Source organism: Ictidomys tridecemlineatus, chromosome 1 (genome assembly GCF_052094955.1).
Source record: "Ictidomys tridecemlineatus isolate mIctTri1 chromosome 1, mIctTri1.hap1, whole genome shotgun sequence".
NCBI lineage: Eukaryota > Metazoa > Chordata > Mammalia > Rodentia > Sciuridae > Ictidomys > Ictidomys tridecemlineatus.
Window position 1 is genome coordinate 211,479,777 of NC_135477.1, and position 19,131 is coordinate 211,498,907.

Sequence of the window (19,131 nt, forward strand, 5' to 3'; positions counted from 1 at the left end):
AAGGGGGAAAAATGCAGGAGACTTTTGTGACCAGATCCTGAAACTCCTGGAAATAAGGATAGTCCCTCTTATCCATAAAATACATAAGAATGTATAGTTAAGAATCAATCAGAGCCAGTCAGCAAGGGCCCAGGGGATCTAGAGTTGCCATGGCAGTGGGGACTTGAAAGTCTGATGTCAACTTGCTGTCGGTCAATAGTCAAGAGGGACTCTCTGGAAACTTCTCTGGGATCCCCAATAAAATGGAAGTGCAGGAGAGGCACTCTGTCCATCTCCTCTCTGAGACGACCTACTCTTTCCCTTGAGAGTATCCCCTTCCCATTTTCCCATCCCGTCAATAAACTCATACCTGTTACTCTGAGCAACATGTCTGAAATCTTTTTGACTTGATTGGAAGAACTGGGGTTTGAAGAAGGGGTCTTCACGGCTACCCCAATTTCTGGATAGGCCCCAGCTCTATAACAATGGCACTGGACATTCTAAGGTTACGATGAGTGTGAAGGGAAATTGTGTGTGAAGCTCCTGGAACCACATTGGCACAGGCCAGCGTTGCTTAGGTGTTGGCAATCCCGTTAGTCCTGGGAGCATCACCTCTCCCACAGGTGATCCCTTCCCTTATGTCATAATGTTTGTCTATATTCTCCTGGAGAGATCTAAGAGAATGCTGATAAGAGGGTGAGGGGAATCCTACAGCTCCTTCCAGAGCATGGTCAAGTTCCAGTGTGCTACTGTTCAGTCCCATGCCCTTGCCTCCAGCCTCCAAGCAATTTTCCCACCATCTCATGTACAGTCTGCCCTTCATATGTGCTCCTGTAAAATGACTGTATACAGTGCGGTTTGCATCTGTTTTTAATTGACACTAAAAGTAGGGTGCTACAGAATTGATTATAAGCTTATTCCACACAGTAATGTGTTTCAGGCTCTATCCACATGGCTGTGTGTTCCACCCTTTGGGCTGCTGCTTCTAATCACTGTTACTCCACAGCGTCACCCTATTTTCCCAGTCATCCTTTCAGCTGTCTACTGCTATTGTCTCTGCTTCTACCTTTGCAGCAAGCAACATTGCTGCGAGAGGTATCTGTATGCATGTCCTCACACCGAGGCAACTTCTTTAGGACTGTGATCCCTGGGTCAAGGGCAATCTGGAATCTAACAAGTGTTGCCAGTCACTTCCCAAAGCAGCCTGCTTACTCTACAGAATGTCTGCCCCAGACCACACATTCATAAAAATGCTCCTAATGAGGAAGGGGGTGTTATTATTCTTTCATTGCACTGATGAAGAGAGAGACCTTCCCTTGGCTTCAGTTGAGGTATCCAATTTGAAAGGAATTCTGTGTGATCTCAGAGGTGGACAATGACAAGAGCCTTCATGTTGACCTGTCATATATATCCTTCAACCTGGTCCAGCTCATGACAACTTGCGATACTTATGTAATATGCCTGCCCACACACGTGCTGTTTAGAAAGTCCTAACCTTCCTTTAAGGTGCAGATGAAAAAGCACCACTTCCAAGAAGCCTCTTCCAACTGCCACTCACAGATCTCCCTCCTCTTAAAATCAGCACAACGCTGATACTGTTTACCATGCAATTTATTACTGTCTCTGCTTTATTTCTTTGCCAATGAAATTACATTCTTGAAGGAAAGAATCACATCCTACAAGTTATAATTCTTCATGCCCAACACACTGCTGAGAATATAGCAAGCATCCAAAAATAGTTAGAACTACAGACTTTTAACAATGAAGATTTTCTATCTCAAAAACCAATTGATCCTCACTTCTTTTTACAAAAGAGAGGAAACTTCCAGAAAAGTTAAATAATGATGACCTAATAACTATGATAATAGCATTCATAATTTACAGCTTGGGGATTGATGAAGTGCCTGACCATGTGACAAAATATTTCATGCATATGTCACGGAATCTTCAAACCAATCTGATAAGACTCATATTATTTTGGTCCTCATTTTGTGGATGAGAAAACTGAGGCTCTATCAAAGTGTTTAAGGTCATAACTAATAAGTTTTAGAAATGAGATCCATGCTCATTTTAGTAAGGACCAAAGATAACTTGTAGATCACTGATGTCAAAACAACAAAACTATAAGGTATCTCAAAGATTTTTATTAGAAATTTGAGATTCCCTAAAGGTCTTTATAAAAAAGTTTACACAGTACAACATTTTATGTGACTAAAATACTGCCCGGAATAATTATGGCAACCAGTCTTCCAGTCCCTTCCCCATCTTTTTATGTTCTTAAATATAGTAACAAGCTTTGCATCCTCCAAAAAAGAAGAAATTATTCTTTAACACTTGAAATTCCTGGGACTAAGAAGGCGCTAATTACCATCTAGAAACTCTATGCATAATAAGACCCAAAAATGTAGATAATTTGAAGTCTATACTCTCAGTGCTTTTAAAAAAAAAAAAATCAACCTATTTTCTTCTGATATAACAGACTGAAAATTCCATGTTTTTCTACTGTTTTTATTTTACAGCATCTATGCAACTATGAACTCTGGTCCAGGCAGCTTCTTCCTCAGTCTGAACAGTGGGTTTCTGAGGTCTCAAAGATATTTACTCTTCAGATAGGTAAAAATGAAAAAAAAAAAAAAAAAAGGATCAATCCTAAAAGGTTTATAGTAGTGAGAAAAGAAGACCATCTGCTCTGAGATAGCTCTGGGCTGATTTTCCCAGCAGGGGAGCCCAAGTTTTATAAACCTCATTCTCATTAGAGAAAAGGAGAGAAATTGCTGAGAATTAGTATAAAGGATTTTAAAGCCCTACAGCAGACTGAAACCATGGATCTTAGACGGACATGCAGATTTTTGTATGAATTAGCTGTGTTTCGGGGTGGTTTGGTTTGTTTATTTAAAGAATAGAATGTTACAACACTTCCTGGTTTTGAAATTTATTAGATGCTATGCCTGCTGCTATTTGCACTCACATGCTCAAAATTTTCAATACAATCTTTATGAACCTATTTATTCTGGATCAGCAAAGCTTCCAAGGTAAAATGACAGCTCGCGGGGAATAAATCTTCATCATCCTTTTGTGCTGAAATGCCAGGAGATTTGAAAACTAATCCTCTGCACCCTCCCATGTTCTCTTCTGTCTACCAGATCATGTCCCTGATGCTCCTGTACCAAATTGATTTTTATTTAACAGAGGCCTTTACCAGCTCCACAAATAACAGCTCTGTGGTCTTTGAACTATGATTCCTACTGCCCGTTTTGCTTCATTCTTTGTTCATTTGCTGTGTTAACAGCGTTCCTACTGGGGGACAGACAGGTGAGTATATTCTCAAAGTGAAAGACACTTTAGACATTCCCAATGGATGAGCTTAGCCAATCAGAGGTGCACTGCTTATCTTTGATCTCCCCCTCACTCTTTACTATTATTCAAATAAAACAGATTTCAAAGCTTGTTTTCCCACACTAAAGCACAAAAGCCTTTCGGAGGCAAAGCAAAAATTCAGACAAAAAAAAAATAGCCAACACCTTGAGCAGAAAGTGAGCCCCTTATTATTGGTACCCATACCTCCCCCCACTTTTAAAATCATTTCTGTTTTGAAAATTAATTTCCACTGAAGACACTGGTGGAAGATAGCGAGGTTCTGCAAGTAATAAAGAATAATGCTGTTGGAAGAGGGATTTTAGGATTGAGAAATGTCATTCAAAAATCTTATCGACTAAATGGTAAAATATCTAGTTTTCAACAGCGTTCGTAAAAGAGAAAAACAATTCTGCAAGTTGGTTGAGAACATGTCACATATTCCTGTTTTTGCCAATGACAAAACAGAGAGTAATGGGGGTTCAGGTGACTAGCCAAGGCCACAGAGCTGGTTTACAACAAAGTTCAATGTACAACCAGTCCAGTGTATTCTCTGCACCACACCCCATGGTAATTGGAAAGCTAAATGTTACCATCTGACCATACTGCTTCCCAGACTGAACAATGCAGACTCACAATAAAATCCATGTTCTCAAAAGGCTTGGCAGCTGGTTTACCATAAACTGTTACTGACCCTCAGAACACGGAAACCTATAATTTGTAAGAATTCTTTACTACAACTCAGGTTATTGAGTTGAAAATGATACAGTGCTGATTTAAGCCAAGTGTGCTTATAATAAAAGGTCACTGGCTACATAGATGCACATTTCCATTTGCCATTTATTAGCCTAGTAATGCATCCGGCACAGCAAACAGCAGCTTCTCCCATCGCTCGTTAATATTAGGAAAGATTTTTAGGCACTCCTCAAATTTCTAGCATTTTGGAAAGGAAAGCATCTGACCTTTTAAACCTATTTGGTACTATGGCTGAACCAATTCACACAGCACATTAAGGCATCAGATAGATTCTTCACAGCAGGTTAATGAGTTCCTCTGAAAGTTTGAAAAAGAAGTCATGAGTCTCACTCAAAAGAGAACAACATTAAAGCCTCTCCCCACCACTAGAAGAAAATTAGCTAATTGACAGTTTACTTTATAACCCATTGCATGGCATTTCTGAAAAAATACTAAAACAGAATGAAATGAATATGGGACAAAAGAAAAGAGGGGAACAAAACACCAGGTGAGCTGCGTCCTTAAACAATCACGGAGCAAGAGGTACATGCTTTGTCTACCAGTGGATGCCGCCAATTCACGGGAGACTTCAGGACTTTATTTGTTAACAATTTGTAGGTGGGTTCAAAGGGGGCCTGCTCTACTGAGCTGTCCTCTGCATCAGCAAAATTCACATCTTAGATGATGAAACCATCAGACTCAATCAAGCTAGTTTACTTTACCCCCCTCACATGTTAACAAAACATGACTTCATCACAAGTTTCCTAAGTTGTCTGGGGCTCAGGAGGGAAGGGACATCCAAGGGACTTAACAGCATCAAAGGGCTATGACATCTGAAGTCTATTTTTAAATACTTCAGCATATGCAATATAGTATTTTTGATGGGCTAAAATTATACCTATGCACAGTCAGCATCCCTAACCAGAATTTACTCACTCAGGGTGATCAAGTAGCATGATATCAGAGGTCCCTACCTGTAAGTCAACACCAGAGATTTTGCTAACTGGCAAACTCAACTGGATTTTCATTGATGATTTCAAACTCTGTAGCTTGCTAGTCACATGGCAGATGTTAAAAATAGGTTTTTGTTGCTGAAATTAATGATATTTAAGTGAAAACAAAAAATCATTTTAGAGACATTCTTATCTCTTCCATGAACAGGACATAAGAATCCAAAAAGGCCTTATGTTTAGCAATAGGGCCAGAGGATCCCTATTGCTTAATGCTCACTATACAGATGAGAGAATCCTACCTCTGGAAAGTTGTTGTGTTGAGTGAAACCTTTCCAAAAAATTTGACTGGAGTGTTTCACATGGCCAGAGATGTCACTGAGTTTAAAGAACACATGCCTTTGTCCCTGTTGCCTAAAATATGTGTTTAATGAAAGCCTATGTGTAGGAGAATTGGCCTGAGACTACCTGACCTGTTTGGGTTTAGCACTTCCTCACCCCAAACCTCAGCCACCCTTTGCAGCTTTGCAGTCACTTGGGCATGACCGAGTGGCCTTAAGAATATCTCAGCCTACATGTAATAATCATAGCACTGCGGCTGACGTACACCACCTCAGTGAACTTTCAGGAATTTTACAAACCAATTGTTAAAGATACTCATGATAGGCTTAAAACATCTAAATTTACAAATAAATACATTATACTGACAAAAAGGGTAAAGGATACTCAAAATTGATCTTCTTCCTAATTTTTCCTCCCTAGTGGTGCTGGGGACTGAGCCCAGGACCTTATGCTTGCCAGATAAATGAACTGAACAACATCCCCAACCCCACTTCCTAATTCTTTGTCATAATGTACTAGAGTTTACATCAATTCTATCTAATGATAGACAAACTATTAACATAAGTAATTATATAGTAGGGCTCTATTGGGCATCTCTCCCTAGCTATGAGATTAATGATGACACACATATTTGCAACCAGCCATGGTGGGAATGCAAACACCATGGAAACTAGCAAATGCTACAAATCGAGACTGTTTTGCTTTCATCCTGGTTTTTAAACCTTTACCAGAACATCACTGGTAATGTAATGGTCTTGAATTAAGAGAGAAGTCACTGCCTTCTCTCCATATCCGTATTCTACACCCTCAGTTATACCCACGTAAGTAAAACCCCACACCCATTTTGTGCAGAGGTCCCTTTCTGCCATGCACACCTGCTGCCCAAGGCGACAGGACACACTCACTTTTGAAGCAGCTGGGTCCACTAGTCTCTGGCGATGCCGGGCTGAGTTGAAATGGCTCTTCGGAGGCTGCCCTTCCTGACAGTGAATGGAAGATGGGGAATGAGCAAGAGGAGGAAAGGGAGAGGTGGGGCATGGGATGATGGGAAATGATCAGAAAAGGGAGAGGGACAGTGTTTAACAGCACCGTACTTCATCTCTTTTAGCTAAAAATCTAATAACGAAAACACATAACAGATACTCCCCCGCAAAAAAAAGCACACGCTACATGCAAGTCATTTTGTTAAAAAGGCTTGTGTGTGTGTGTGTGTGTCATAAAGTCACAACTGAGGTCCAGGATCAAGACTTTTCCTGCCAAGTTTTCATTCTTTATTATTTGGTCACTTCCTCCATTCATACATTAAGGTCACTAACACTGGAACTTGATTTCCCTTCATATGAAGTCCCTCTTCCTGAAAAGAAAGAAGTTATTATGGAGCATCCTTAGGGTTAGACTTGCCCCCGTTTGCATATCACCATCATGAATCATCGTCCTCCTCAGAACCATGAAAATTCTCCTGACTGGGAAGCTTCTCTCTCCATCATCCTGGCAGAATTCATCTCTTCTGTGAGCCACCAAGAAACACTGCCCCTAAACGCACATTATTTTTTATTGGCTTAACAGTGATTTACATTAAATTGTATACACTAAACCTATATAAAACGGTGGTGGTCTTCTCCTTAGACCAATTCTGTCAATGCCTCTGTGTGTGTGTAGCAAATGAATCACAGAGGGAGACTTCCACTTCCCTGTGACACATTCCCTGCCAACACACGCAGACATTACCTGAGGTAGTACCTTATATCTTAAAGGAGAAATTTGGAACCGGAGCCCCCATATATGCTACAGAGGGTCACTCCTCCATCTTTCAAAGCTGCACATCAGTAAACAAGAATTTAAGAAGGAAGCATTACCTCCCTGTGAGCACTGGCTCCGGGGATGGCAAGATGGAAAGAATAGAGATGGTCTCACAAAACCCTTGGGCTCAAAGGTCCAGAAGCCTGGCAGCAAAATAACCCTTGGGTCAGGGACAGCATTTGCTCAGCTCTAGTAAAGAGGAAGGTAAAAGAGCCTCCACTTAGGTAAAAATTCAATGCCTGTATTACACCACTTCAGAATTTTTTATTTTTTTAATTCTAGGAATAACAGCTCTGTTACTTCTAAGACATGTATCAATCAAACCCACCCAACTGCCAACAATCACTGGTTTGGTGTCCACAGCATAATGCTCACCTTTCAAAAGAGAAATGTCATAAGGAGCAGATTGCAGGGCAGGATTGTGTTTTGTTTTGTTTCTAGAACTGCCCTGCCAACCTGCATTCTTTCTCCACTCTCTTTTGGAAAAAAAAAAAAAAATGCAAACAGTCTTGACCCTCAGCTAACCTAGAGAATGCACCAAAGCTTTAATAGCAGAAATGATATTCATTGACTCACTCACTACCAAAAAAAAAAAAAATGAGCATGCCTTCCCATGTCAACAGAATCAATAGTTTTTACATGAGAAATGTAGTTTGAGGGGAAAAAATCAGACATTATTTATTTAGGTAAATTTGTTTAGAAATTATCCTTTAAACTTAAATGATTTATCAGAAGGGGTTTTTAAATGCTTTTCCTTTTCTTCCTAAAAGAAGTTATCACATGTAAATAAATTGTCATCCTCATTAATACATCTGGAGAACTCTCTGCCCTTATTAACCTCCCAGTGGAAAGATTACAACTGAGTTAAGAGTTCCAATGCACAGTGCCAGGCTCCCACTCATCAGGAAAAAAATTAATCTCAGCCTTAAATACACAGTTACAGTCAATGCACAAATTAACTAAATCCTGGGCCTGTGGTTTATTGCTCTTCTTCTGACTCCAAGGTGAAAATGTTATCTTTTTTTAATTAGCTAATTGTACCATGAACTCAGCAGGAGGCAGATGTGGATATTAAACCTGAGATCTGAATCTTAAACTCCCAGTTGCTAGAAAGCTGGTTTAAAAAGAGCAAGCACATTCTTCAAGGGGTGGCTTTTTGGAACCTGGTCTCTCTTTTATCTCATTTATCATCAAATACAACTTGTGTAACAACAGTCTGCCTGCAATGAACAAATAGGTCTATGAAATAATCAATGTAGTTAGACAGAGATTCTAGTAATATATCTTAATAGAAACCCAGGAAGAGCCTGGAGGATTAATGTCATTTTAATGAATTGCACATAGAGTGAAAATAAAGGAATTGTCAACAGCTCACAGCAAGTTTTTCTCCATATGAACCACATCTTAAATTTAAACTAACATTAATTTTCAATAGTCCCATTAAACTGTAGTGTTAAAAAAAAGTATTTGATAGTTAGCTGCTTATATATTCACAAGTTAGTCTGGTGACACTGAGAGCCTATATAAAGAAATACACATTTAGACCCTAGATGGAGACCTTTGAGAAAACTTTAGTCATTAAGAAGCCGGAACATCTGCTTCATCACTTTCAGGGAGACCCTAACTGAAATGCTTTTCTTTTCGTTTTTTTTTTCCAGTTACTTACCAGATCTCCTGATATTTCCAGAAGTACAAACAATGCATCTTTGAGATTAGTCAACTAAGTACAATTGTACCACATCAACTATGTATAGAACATTATACATTTGTTAAAAATCAAACAGCACCCACAAATGGTTTCTTACAAAATCCACTTCCTTATATGCTATGGCTTGAATGTGCACACCCCCATATATAACAGAGCCCCCTTTAAAATTAAAAGCTCTAATCTCCCAAAATTTTCTGATGAATCATTTTCCTCATGCTGAGAAGGGAAACTGAGGAACTGTCCCCAAAGCATGGGCAGATGCCAGCAAGACTAGAAAACTGGAATTGTAACATACTCTCTGGCCAGCACTTACCAGCTATGTTTCCTGCCTTTTGTGCCTTTCCTCTTATAAAAGTTATTTTTGCCCCTCTACCCCAGAAGATGGAGATTTGAGACAGAAAAGGTACCTCTTGTGCAGGGCCAACTTGGAATAAGCCTATTTTCTTTCACCAACCTCTGTCTCCCAAATTTAATAGCTGAGCACTGAGTAGAACCTACTACTCCAGTAGCAAAAAATTCATACATTGAAAACGTAACCCCCAAATTTACAGTTAATGGTATTTGGAGGTGGGGCATTTGGGAGATAACTAGGATTAGATGAGCTTATAAGGGTGGGGATCCCTATGAGGGCACTAATGGCTTTCTAAGAAGAGGAAGAGAGCTGTAAACTGGCATGCTTGTTCTCTCTCGCCATGTTATGATAGAGCAAAGAGACTCTCACCAGATGCCAAGCAGATGCAAGCATCATAGTCTTGGACTTTTCAGCCTCTGGACAATGAGACAAATAAACTTCTATTCTTTATAAATAGCTGGGTCTCATGTATTTTGTTACAGCAACAGAAAATGAACTAAGACAATATACATAACAAATTTGGCCACACAGTTTCTATATTCAAGGAAAACATTGAATTCTATCAACCATGCTAACATTAAAGGCAAAATTTGTGACTTCATTTTCTTCAACAAATTCCAAGTCCCCCAAATCTGTTTCTCCTCCTAAATGACAGTCTTCAAACTCTGGTATCTGTCATTCCAGACTGAGACATCAGCCTCCTTCTTCCAATTACCTCCTGGCTAATGACATCAACATCAGCAAAATAACAGATTGGACCTGGGTGAGCCCTGCAGGACTCTGAACTGAATGGCTTATTTGTGTATGCAAATTGGGACTCTTCAGTGCAAAAGGAACTGGGGGAGGGGGTTTGGGGGAGTTGAATTCCTCACCATTAGTTTTGTGAAAATAGAAGCATATTCTATTGCTTAGGTGAACTCAACCAAAATCATTTTGCTGTGATAACCAGCAGTAATAAAGGTAGCAACCCTCAATTATGTAAATAAACTATTAGAAAATGACAAAAAAAAGAGCTGACATGAGCATAATGTAGTAAATTAATGAGACATATTTCATCTTCAAGCTAAATGCTTTCTCCAAGCCTTCACCTGTTAAATAAGTCATTTTTTTAGAAATTACAAACATTCCTTAACATTGCAGATCATACTTTTTAAAGAAATCATTATTCCCTTAGCATTAAAGATATGATACCTTATAGTGCTGTAGCCTAATTTGCATCACATAAGCATATTTACAAGAATGCTCTGTGGAAAACAATATATCAGGCTTGAAATAATGGGTACCCAATGAATTTAGTTGCTTACAGCACACTATTTACAAAAGCCTAATTCTTTAAATCAGGTGTAAGTTACTCTATATCAAAATGAGATCCACAAGGAAAATTTAAAACTTAGCATATCTATAATTTTGGCATGAATCCCATTTAAAAAATCTATCATTGGACATTTCTAGCAGAGACATTTTAACGTTAAAAAACAATCCAGAAAATAACAGAATGGATCATAAATGTGTTTTAAGGACTATTGCTTTTAAAAAGTAAGTCCAAAAACATTTTAATTCTGAAAAGACTCACAAGCATTGTCAGGGAAGAATAAATTTCTTCACCCAACTTATACATGGATTTTTGGTGACAAATGTTTTGCCCCCAATCAAAGCTCTCACTAAATACTATATTTAAACACTACATCACTATTATGAATAGGCACTATCAAAGAGGCCCTTGCACATCATTAACTTAGGACCACACAAAGTCAAAATTCTTCATGAAGACAAATTGATTGATAGAATTTACAAGGTTGAGAGAGAGAACAATTGTCAAGCATATCAAAACAGGGATCAGAAACCAAAGAATATTGAAGAAAATGTGTCATTTAGAAGATAGAGCACATTTTTCATTATGATATAAGCATCTGAAACTCTTGGAACTAATCATACAATAATTTATGAAAAACTTCATAATGAATAATGTCGTAAAGAAGAGAGTCAATCATCTTTTCTTATCTTCTTTCAAAGCTGGGCTTTTCAAGTTAGCTCAAAAGGTGAGTCACCAAATGGGAAGGAGGAAGGAAGAGCCCTACCTCTGTAAGCAGACCTGGAGACCCTGGTTTTCTAGCTTCCCTCCCTATAAAGCTCATATTTTTCATCATGAAATAATTTATTAGCTCTACCAGCATTGGACTCTATATCCTGATCTACTTTAATTCCTATTAAAACAAATTCTCATCTCTAAATTAAAGAAGTGACCCTCAGACAAAATCTACACTAAGGGTACCGGGGATGTAGCTCAGTGGTAAAGTGCCTACTTTGTGGGTGAATGGGTGAATTCCTGAGTTCCATTCCCAGCACTGCAAAAAAGCAAGTCAACACACACACACACACACACAATAAAAACAACAAGACAAACAAGTAAACAAAAACACAAAAAGGGAGTTCTTAAATCATGATGAAACAGGAATCACCCAGGAAACTCATTAAAAATGCTTTAGGCAGCATCCCAAACTTCAGTCATTTATGTTTGACTCCATGCATGTACTATGTGTACTATCATTTTACTAATAGTTTTATTTTAAAAGATGACTCCTTCTTTTAAAAAATTAAATGCTTGTATTCTGAAGGTGGCCTACTTAATGGCATTTTTTTTTTTGAGGGGGGAGTACCAGGGATTGAACTCAAGGGCACATGACCACTGAGCCACATCCCCAGCCCTATTTTGTATTTTATTTAGAGACGAGGTCTCACTGAATTGCTTAGCACCTCACTTTTGCTGAGGTTGGCTTTGAACTTGCAGTCCTCCTGCCTAGCCATCCTGAGCAGCTGGGATTACAAGCATGCACCATAGCTCCCGGCCACATAATGGCATTTTTAAATCATGGTTTTGTTGTGTTTATTACACTTCTTTCCTAATGCAAATTAAGAAAAATGTAATAAACACTAAATTAAAATATATACATATTGACTGGTGCCATCCTGTGCGCAGAGGTGTCTGTCTTAAAGTGTATCCACCAATGCAAGGGTGCAACCCAGGTGGTGTACTTTCAGGGGTGGGATGGAAATGAGAGGTACTCCACTGTAACAACTCCCGAACCACTCCACTGCCTACTCGGAGATGCCATCCAGAAATCACAAATTTCCCATGTCCATGATTCAATTTTTGACCTTTGTCTCCTAAGTCTGTCCTTCTTGGTGTTCCTCATCTCTAGGACAGAGACCACTACTTACCTGGACTCAATGACCTAGGAGTCACATTGCTGTCTTCTTTTCTGACCCATTTCCACCTTCTGTTATCTCCCTCATGGATCAAACAACCCCATCCCTATGTAACCCTCAGCACATGCTCTGGACTCTGGACTTCACAATACATTTACAATCCAATCCTTTCTTACACTGTTTTCAGCTTCATCTAAGCCATCCACATGAGTGTGCTGGGGCTGCGTAACAAAAGTGCCACACACTTGGGGCCTCAAACAACAGAAACCAGTGTCTCATAGTACTAGAGTATGGAAGCCCGTGATGAAGGTGCCAGCAGGGCTGATTCTTCCAAGGGCTGTAGAGAGAATCTGCTCCAGGCCTCCTCCTTGCCTCAGAGTCAACCATCTTCTCCAGGCATGACATCTTTCCTCTTAGCAGGCCTGTCTCTGTCTCCTCTTTTTGTCAAGACACCAGCCATACTGAATTAGAACCCACATTAATGACGACTTCCTTTTATCTTGATCACCTCTGTGAAGACTCCCCTCCAAATATGTTCCATTCTGAAGTACCAGAGGTTCAGACTTCAACATAGTAGGGGTGGGGACACAATTCAACCCATAACACCACCCAAGTCATCCAGAGTCTAGCAATAGTCTTGTATCTCCTTTCTGCTGCTTTGCTTTCCATAGTCTTATCCTCCCAGGGGCAGATAAGCCACATTAAAAAAAAAAAACATAAATCATGTCACTCCCCCCCAAACTTTCACTGTCTTTCCCTTCCACTCCCCTCAAGTCCTTCATGCCTGCCAAGCCATGAGTGATCCAGCCCTAGCTGCTTGTCTGACTCCCCATTATCCATACTCCTTACTTGCTTCACTCCAGCCAATGGTAGTCTTTGTGCCACTTCAGAGCCTTCCAGACACTTTTCCAGCTGCAGGGATCCCTAAGGTTCCCTTTCCTGGAAAATACCTTCTTCTACGTGTTTTGCAGAGCATACCTATTCACTTTATTCAGGAAGGTTCAAATGTGCTTCCTCTGAAAGAAGAACCCCATCTTTCCCTTTCCCTATGTTCCTTTGCTTCGTAACATTTATCACTCCCTGGCATTATACTTGTGTTTTTGACCCTGTTAGTCTATTTTCTATAAGCACCACAATGCTAGCAACGTGGTCCCATTTGTTCTCTCTCTCCTTTGGAGGTAAGTGCTCAGTAAATATTTATCAAAGCAACAAATGAAACAAACATACATACACAGTGCACAATGGATTGAACCATGGGAGTAGTTTCCTTTCCTCTGGCCTGATTAGGAAAAGAGAGGAGGCTGCCTCCAGAATCTGAAGCAGAGAGCTGGGTAGGCAGGGTCATATGACAGCGCCCTTGCTTTGAGGACAGCATTAGTCCAGGCTGTGCTGGTCCCACAGGGAGGGAGCCAGGCAGCAATGACTTCTAGCCTATTTTCTATTCTTCCTCCTTCCCTCCAATCTCCTGCTGTGAGCCAAACCAACCAGGCACCAGAAGGCAGGAAGCCCTTTGATGAGAGTCAGCTGGGAAGGTGGGGAGAAGAATGGAGGAAGAGGAATAAAGGAGACAAGATGAGAAATAGAGAGCCAGACAGAGGGGAAAGTGGAGTGGGGTCAGAAACAGGTGCAGAGTGAGGAAGATAAGGAGAAAGGTGCAGTGACCTGGAGGTCAGGAGAAGACAGAGGCCCATACAATGGGAGAGCAAAAGTTAGCAGCTACCCAAGAGATGCGTCCCTCCTCCCTTCTCTGCCTGGTCCCAGTTTTTTAACCAGTATGTATTGCTTCACCTTCAAAGCTGTTCTTGCCGTTTCATAAATGCTGTGCACATCTCCGTGTGCCTGATAGGAGGAGGAGAGGCAGACGATTTGAGTGGAAAAGCCACGCAGTACTTTTCTTCTCTGCTTCTCACTTCCCAGAAATGCTGAGGAGGCGAATGAGACATTATGTGTGAAGCTCACATATCTAATCATGGGGATTTCTCTTTTTTCAAGGTTTCACGTTAATGTAATTTTTGTAGATCTGCAGGTTCAAGTCAAAAGAAAACCCTGGGATTGGATTCCTGATGCAATTCTCACTTTGAATTCAAATTTACTTCCCAATCCTGGTACACTTCAGTTTGCCTTTTACAGTGTTTTCGACATTAGGAAAAGTAGAAAAGCCAGTCTTCATACAATCCACTAAGGTTCCATGAAGAAGAGAGCCCAAGCATTTTTCTCTAGGGTAGAACAGAGAAAAACTAACTGGGAGCAGTCCCTCCTGGCCACCAGTTGGTGGAGATGTCAGCCCAAGACAATGTCACTGCAATTTTAGCATTCAGTCATGGGGCTTTGAAGGGCTGAAATTCCAAGAGCCTGTTCGAAAGCTTCCTCAATATTGTAAAGATCAAAAAAATATCCAGGAATTTATTAGTTTTATAAACAAGTAAATTCAACTATTGTGCTTATACCATAGTTCAAATTTCTAGTAGGTTTCAAAATATGTGTGTTTTGGGACTCACAGTATTGACAAGCCATTTAGAAAATGTTTACATTTACTGTTGTTCATAGAAAAATGTTTGAGTCTTAGGCCATATTATACCCATCAGTCAATGATCCTTTGTTAAAGCATTTCAGAACGGTCCATATTGATTCAAATTAATGAATTTTATGTCAAAGACCAGTTAACATATTTTGCCATAGACAATAAGTTTATGGATGTAATTACTGACTTGAGCTCCAAAAACACAGCACAATTACACTGCAGCACATATGTCAACCCACTTAAGTCACTTCAATTTAGGGGGAAAAAATCTAATGATATCACATGCCACACATTTTTAATGAGAAAAATTACGAGATACCTAAATTAAGAGAACCAATTTTCCACAGGGAAATCTGGAGGGGAAAATGTAAAGATAAACCAATTTTCTAAAGGCAAAATAAAATTTTCAACATAGCTCTGAGTTGTACCCAAGACAAATTATTGCCAGCAAGTAATAGGGCTCTGATAATTAGACCTGATTGGGGTTTAAATTAAGCAGGGGATGCATCAGACTACTCAGAGATGTTTTGATTTGTTTCATCTGTTCTAGCAGACATGAGGAGAAAGGTCAAGGTCCCCGGAAAAGGGAAGCAACCCAGCTTTCAGGCTGCGGGCAAGATAGCATTTAACGGACCTCTCTCATCCGGCAGTTGCTTATCACACAGATTCATATGTGAAACAGATTAAGGGCCCACTCACACCGCAGCTATGATTACAGTACTGAACACCTAATACAGCACGACCAGTGTACAGCACAATGGCAAACACATTTTTCACCAAGCCCATCAGTTCTTGGGTAGGCTATGTGTATGGATGTTCACTTTGTCATTCCCTTTAACTCATAAAGTCCCAATGCATAGAAGATGTGAGCTTTCAAAGATTTAACCAAGTACAAGTAAAATCACCCTTCTGCTTAGGTCCCATGGTTGTAATTTTATTCTCTACTCTTCATCTAACACCTAATTTTACCAGGAAAATATAAAAACACATTTTGACTTCTACCATAGTAGAAAATAGGTGAAAGATCCACAGTTGGTTACATGCTGTCCCTGAATGCCCAGCAGAGCCTCGGTTTCCCCATCTGTAAGAGGAGGATGTAACAGCTACCTCCATGGGGTTGTAAGATAACTATGACATATATCCCACATTCAGCACAGGCCTGACATGAGTCAACCCATAATGGATCCTGGTTATGAATGGATTAGAGATTGCTGTCAGTAACTGCTCCATTTGGCACCCTAGCATTGACCCAATTCACTTCCAGTCTGAAACTTCACATCATTGATGTCATGAGGACTTTGAACATTTTCTACCATTTGGAATAAATAGCAACAGAGCCTCGGCAGAGGCCTTGGCCTCCACCCTGCCATGTTCTAGGCTTTGTGGGGACCATTGATGTCTCAAGAAATCACATGTGGTGGAAGAACACAACAGGTGCCTCTAGTTACCCAATTAAATAAAACCTGGGCTAACTAACTGCTTTGAAAATAACTGAGCAGTAACTCTACCCTGGAAGCAGATGGCTGCAAAGCCTGCCTCCCCAGCACCAGACTCAGGAACTTCTTTTTGCTCCCCTTCCACCACACATCCTGAGGACATCATAAAAGTGCTGCTGCCATCCACAGCAACGTTCCCATGCTGCCAATGAACTTCCACTCTGACCGTCCCAGACACCCAGTGGCCTGCAAAATAGGAAGGAAACGTGCTACACAATCAATGAACACAGTTTTGTTGTTGCTTTCTTATTAAGTCAGAGGATGGGAAGTGGTGGGAGGGAAATGCTGAAGCATGGGGAATGGAATGAGGGCAGATGACAGAGAGATAGAAGCACAGGAAGTGTTCGGAAAGAAAAACAAGAAAGGCTGCTGACGAAAAATACTCCAGCTAAAAAGGAAAAGGTGTTCTTTGCCAAGAAAAATGTGCTAATCTTATGCAGCTGAAAGAGATATTTAAGGAAACATTGTAAGACTTTTGTCTTTAACTCCTTAATTCTTAATCCCGGAGCAATACTTAATCCTGAAGTATTCCCAAAGGACTAAAGTAGGCCATGATTTACTGCTCTGAGCATCACTTTTCTAAATGCAAACCTCCATTTTAGTGCAACAATAAAAGGTCAAGATAGCATATTTTATTGCCTCAATCAGATTGCAAGGTCCTCAAAGGAGAGTAAATAGTCTTGTGGGTATATGATTTTTAAAACAGTTAAGTTATATATAGCCATTATTGTGTGTGAGGCTCTGTTGTGCACTACATGTATTAACTAATCTTTATAACAGAGCTATGAAATGGGCACTCCTATTATTCCCATTTTACTAATGAGAAAGGTATAAGGAGGTCTTAAAATGTGCCGGAGGTCAAGAGCTGGTAAAAAATGGTGCTGATATTTAAACAGAGATGGACTATGTTCTGTGCACTTAAGTACTACCCTAAAGACAGTGGTTCTTATTGGTGAATAATAAGATACATTTAGTCATTGACTTAAGATAGCACTAACTTTTCAGCTTGACTTAAGTTTAGTGACCTCAAGTATGCTAAGATGTTTTGTAAAAGACACGTGAATACCTACTTAAGCCAAAACCTATTGCAGTATTAAAACTTCAGTTCTAAGGGGGTGACAAACAATGTGCCCTTCAGTCCCAGTCGTGTCCTGACTTGTAGGAAAAAGAGTCCCTAGGCACATACAACACTCTTCATGAAGAGGCCACCCCTGTCACCCACATTCTGGAGACTGTGAGATGCTCATGAGCCATGCTATCTCCATTAGCCTGTTCTACTTGGACTTAAATTGACCATTTCATGTGAGTTTACACTCAGTAATGAACCTTCACACAGCTTTCTCAAAACCAGTGGCTACATTTAAGTCATTCCTCACCCAGGATCAATGCTTTCCAACTATCTTTGAGATTGATAAAAATAAATGGTAAGATAAAGATGCCCTTAAAAATCTGTTACAAAAGACTTGGCTAAGAGAAAGCTCTCTGATCAAGTCCTGCTGGTGGTGTAATAAGAAGGGCTTATGGGAAGGGTGCTGGGGTGGAGAAAATGGGGAATGAAGAAGAGAGAACCAAGGTTCAACAAAGGTGCTGACCTGTGTCCTAAGTAAGGGTATTACACCATCAAACACTTCAGATTTTGATACTTAAATATAGCACAGTATTAAAAAGTACCAACACACCAAAAAAGTAGAATGGTAATTATCACCATGAAAAGCAATATAAGAAATTTGAATATATGTCTAATGTGGATTATAGGAGATTAGAGACTATGAAGAAATGAGTATTTAATTCTCATGCTTTGCAGCAACAAAACATGTGTTACAATATTGCAATGATTTAACAAGACACTAGAAATTCTCACCATTGCAGTAATAAAAGAAAAAGTAGGTAGCAAATAATTGGAATGTTATTCTATTTGCAGCTGATAAATTGTCTCTACTAAAATACCATGAAATCCTATAGATATTGCTTTTTGAATTATTAAGAGAATATGAAAGAGATTTCAAATATAAGATCAATGTATAAAAATAAAGAGTATGTACTAGCAATAACCAATTAGAAAACATTAAAGGAAAAGTGATACAATTCACAGTAGCAGCAAAAACTATAAGATATCTAGGAATTTATCTATAAAAGGATGAGCGAGATCAATACAATGAAAACTATAAGATGATATGATGGGTACAATGAATATCAGACTCAAATACTCCACCCATTAATTTGAAGAACCATATTTCCAACCAAAATTTCAAGTAGATTTGTTTAACTGGCCAAAAATATCCAAATCAATTCTAAATAAAATAATCACAAAAATAAAAGACTTTCCATACAGAAGTCTTTTATTGTAACACTGCAATAATGAAACCATGTGGCCTTCACTCCAGTAGGAACAGATTGGGGCATCTAGAGAACTCAACTTACACCATTGGGAATGTAGTGTAAAAGATAGTACAGCAAACATGAAGAAAGGTATACCTGATAAGCAAATAATATGCCAAAAAATTCACTTTCTACCTGGAAAAATAAATAAATTTGATCCATACCTCAACATATACCACACTCAAAAATAGGATGAATAAAAACCTAAAGTCATTCTTTGCAGAGCTAAAAAAAAGAGCCAAATTCATTGGAAGAATAAGAAATCTAGAATAGACAAAGCAATACTGAGCAAGAAGAGTGATGCAGGA

The 19,131-nt window shown here is 39.5% G+C and overlaps 1 protein-coding gene across 10 annotated transcripts in view; it reads right to left on the minus strand.

Moving 5' to 3' along the window:
• Mast4 (microtubule associated serine/threonine kinase family member 4) overlaps positions 1-19,131 on the minus strand; it is a 554,645-nt gene that overhangs the window by 283,416 nt on the left and 252,098 nt on the right. For 4 of the 10 annotated variants that reach the window (XM_078015703.1, XM_040273127.2, XM_040273130.2 and 1 more), the window contains one exon: positions 6,266-6,340. The exons of the other annotated variants lie outside the window; for them this stretch is intronic. In XM_078015703.1, coding sequence (XP_077871829.1) covers positions 6,266-6,340 — 75 coding nt within the window. The remainder of the gene's footprint in view (positions 1-6,265; positions 6,341-19,131) is intronic. 10 annotated transcript variants of the gene reach the window in all.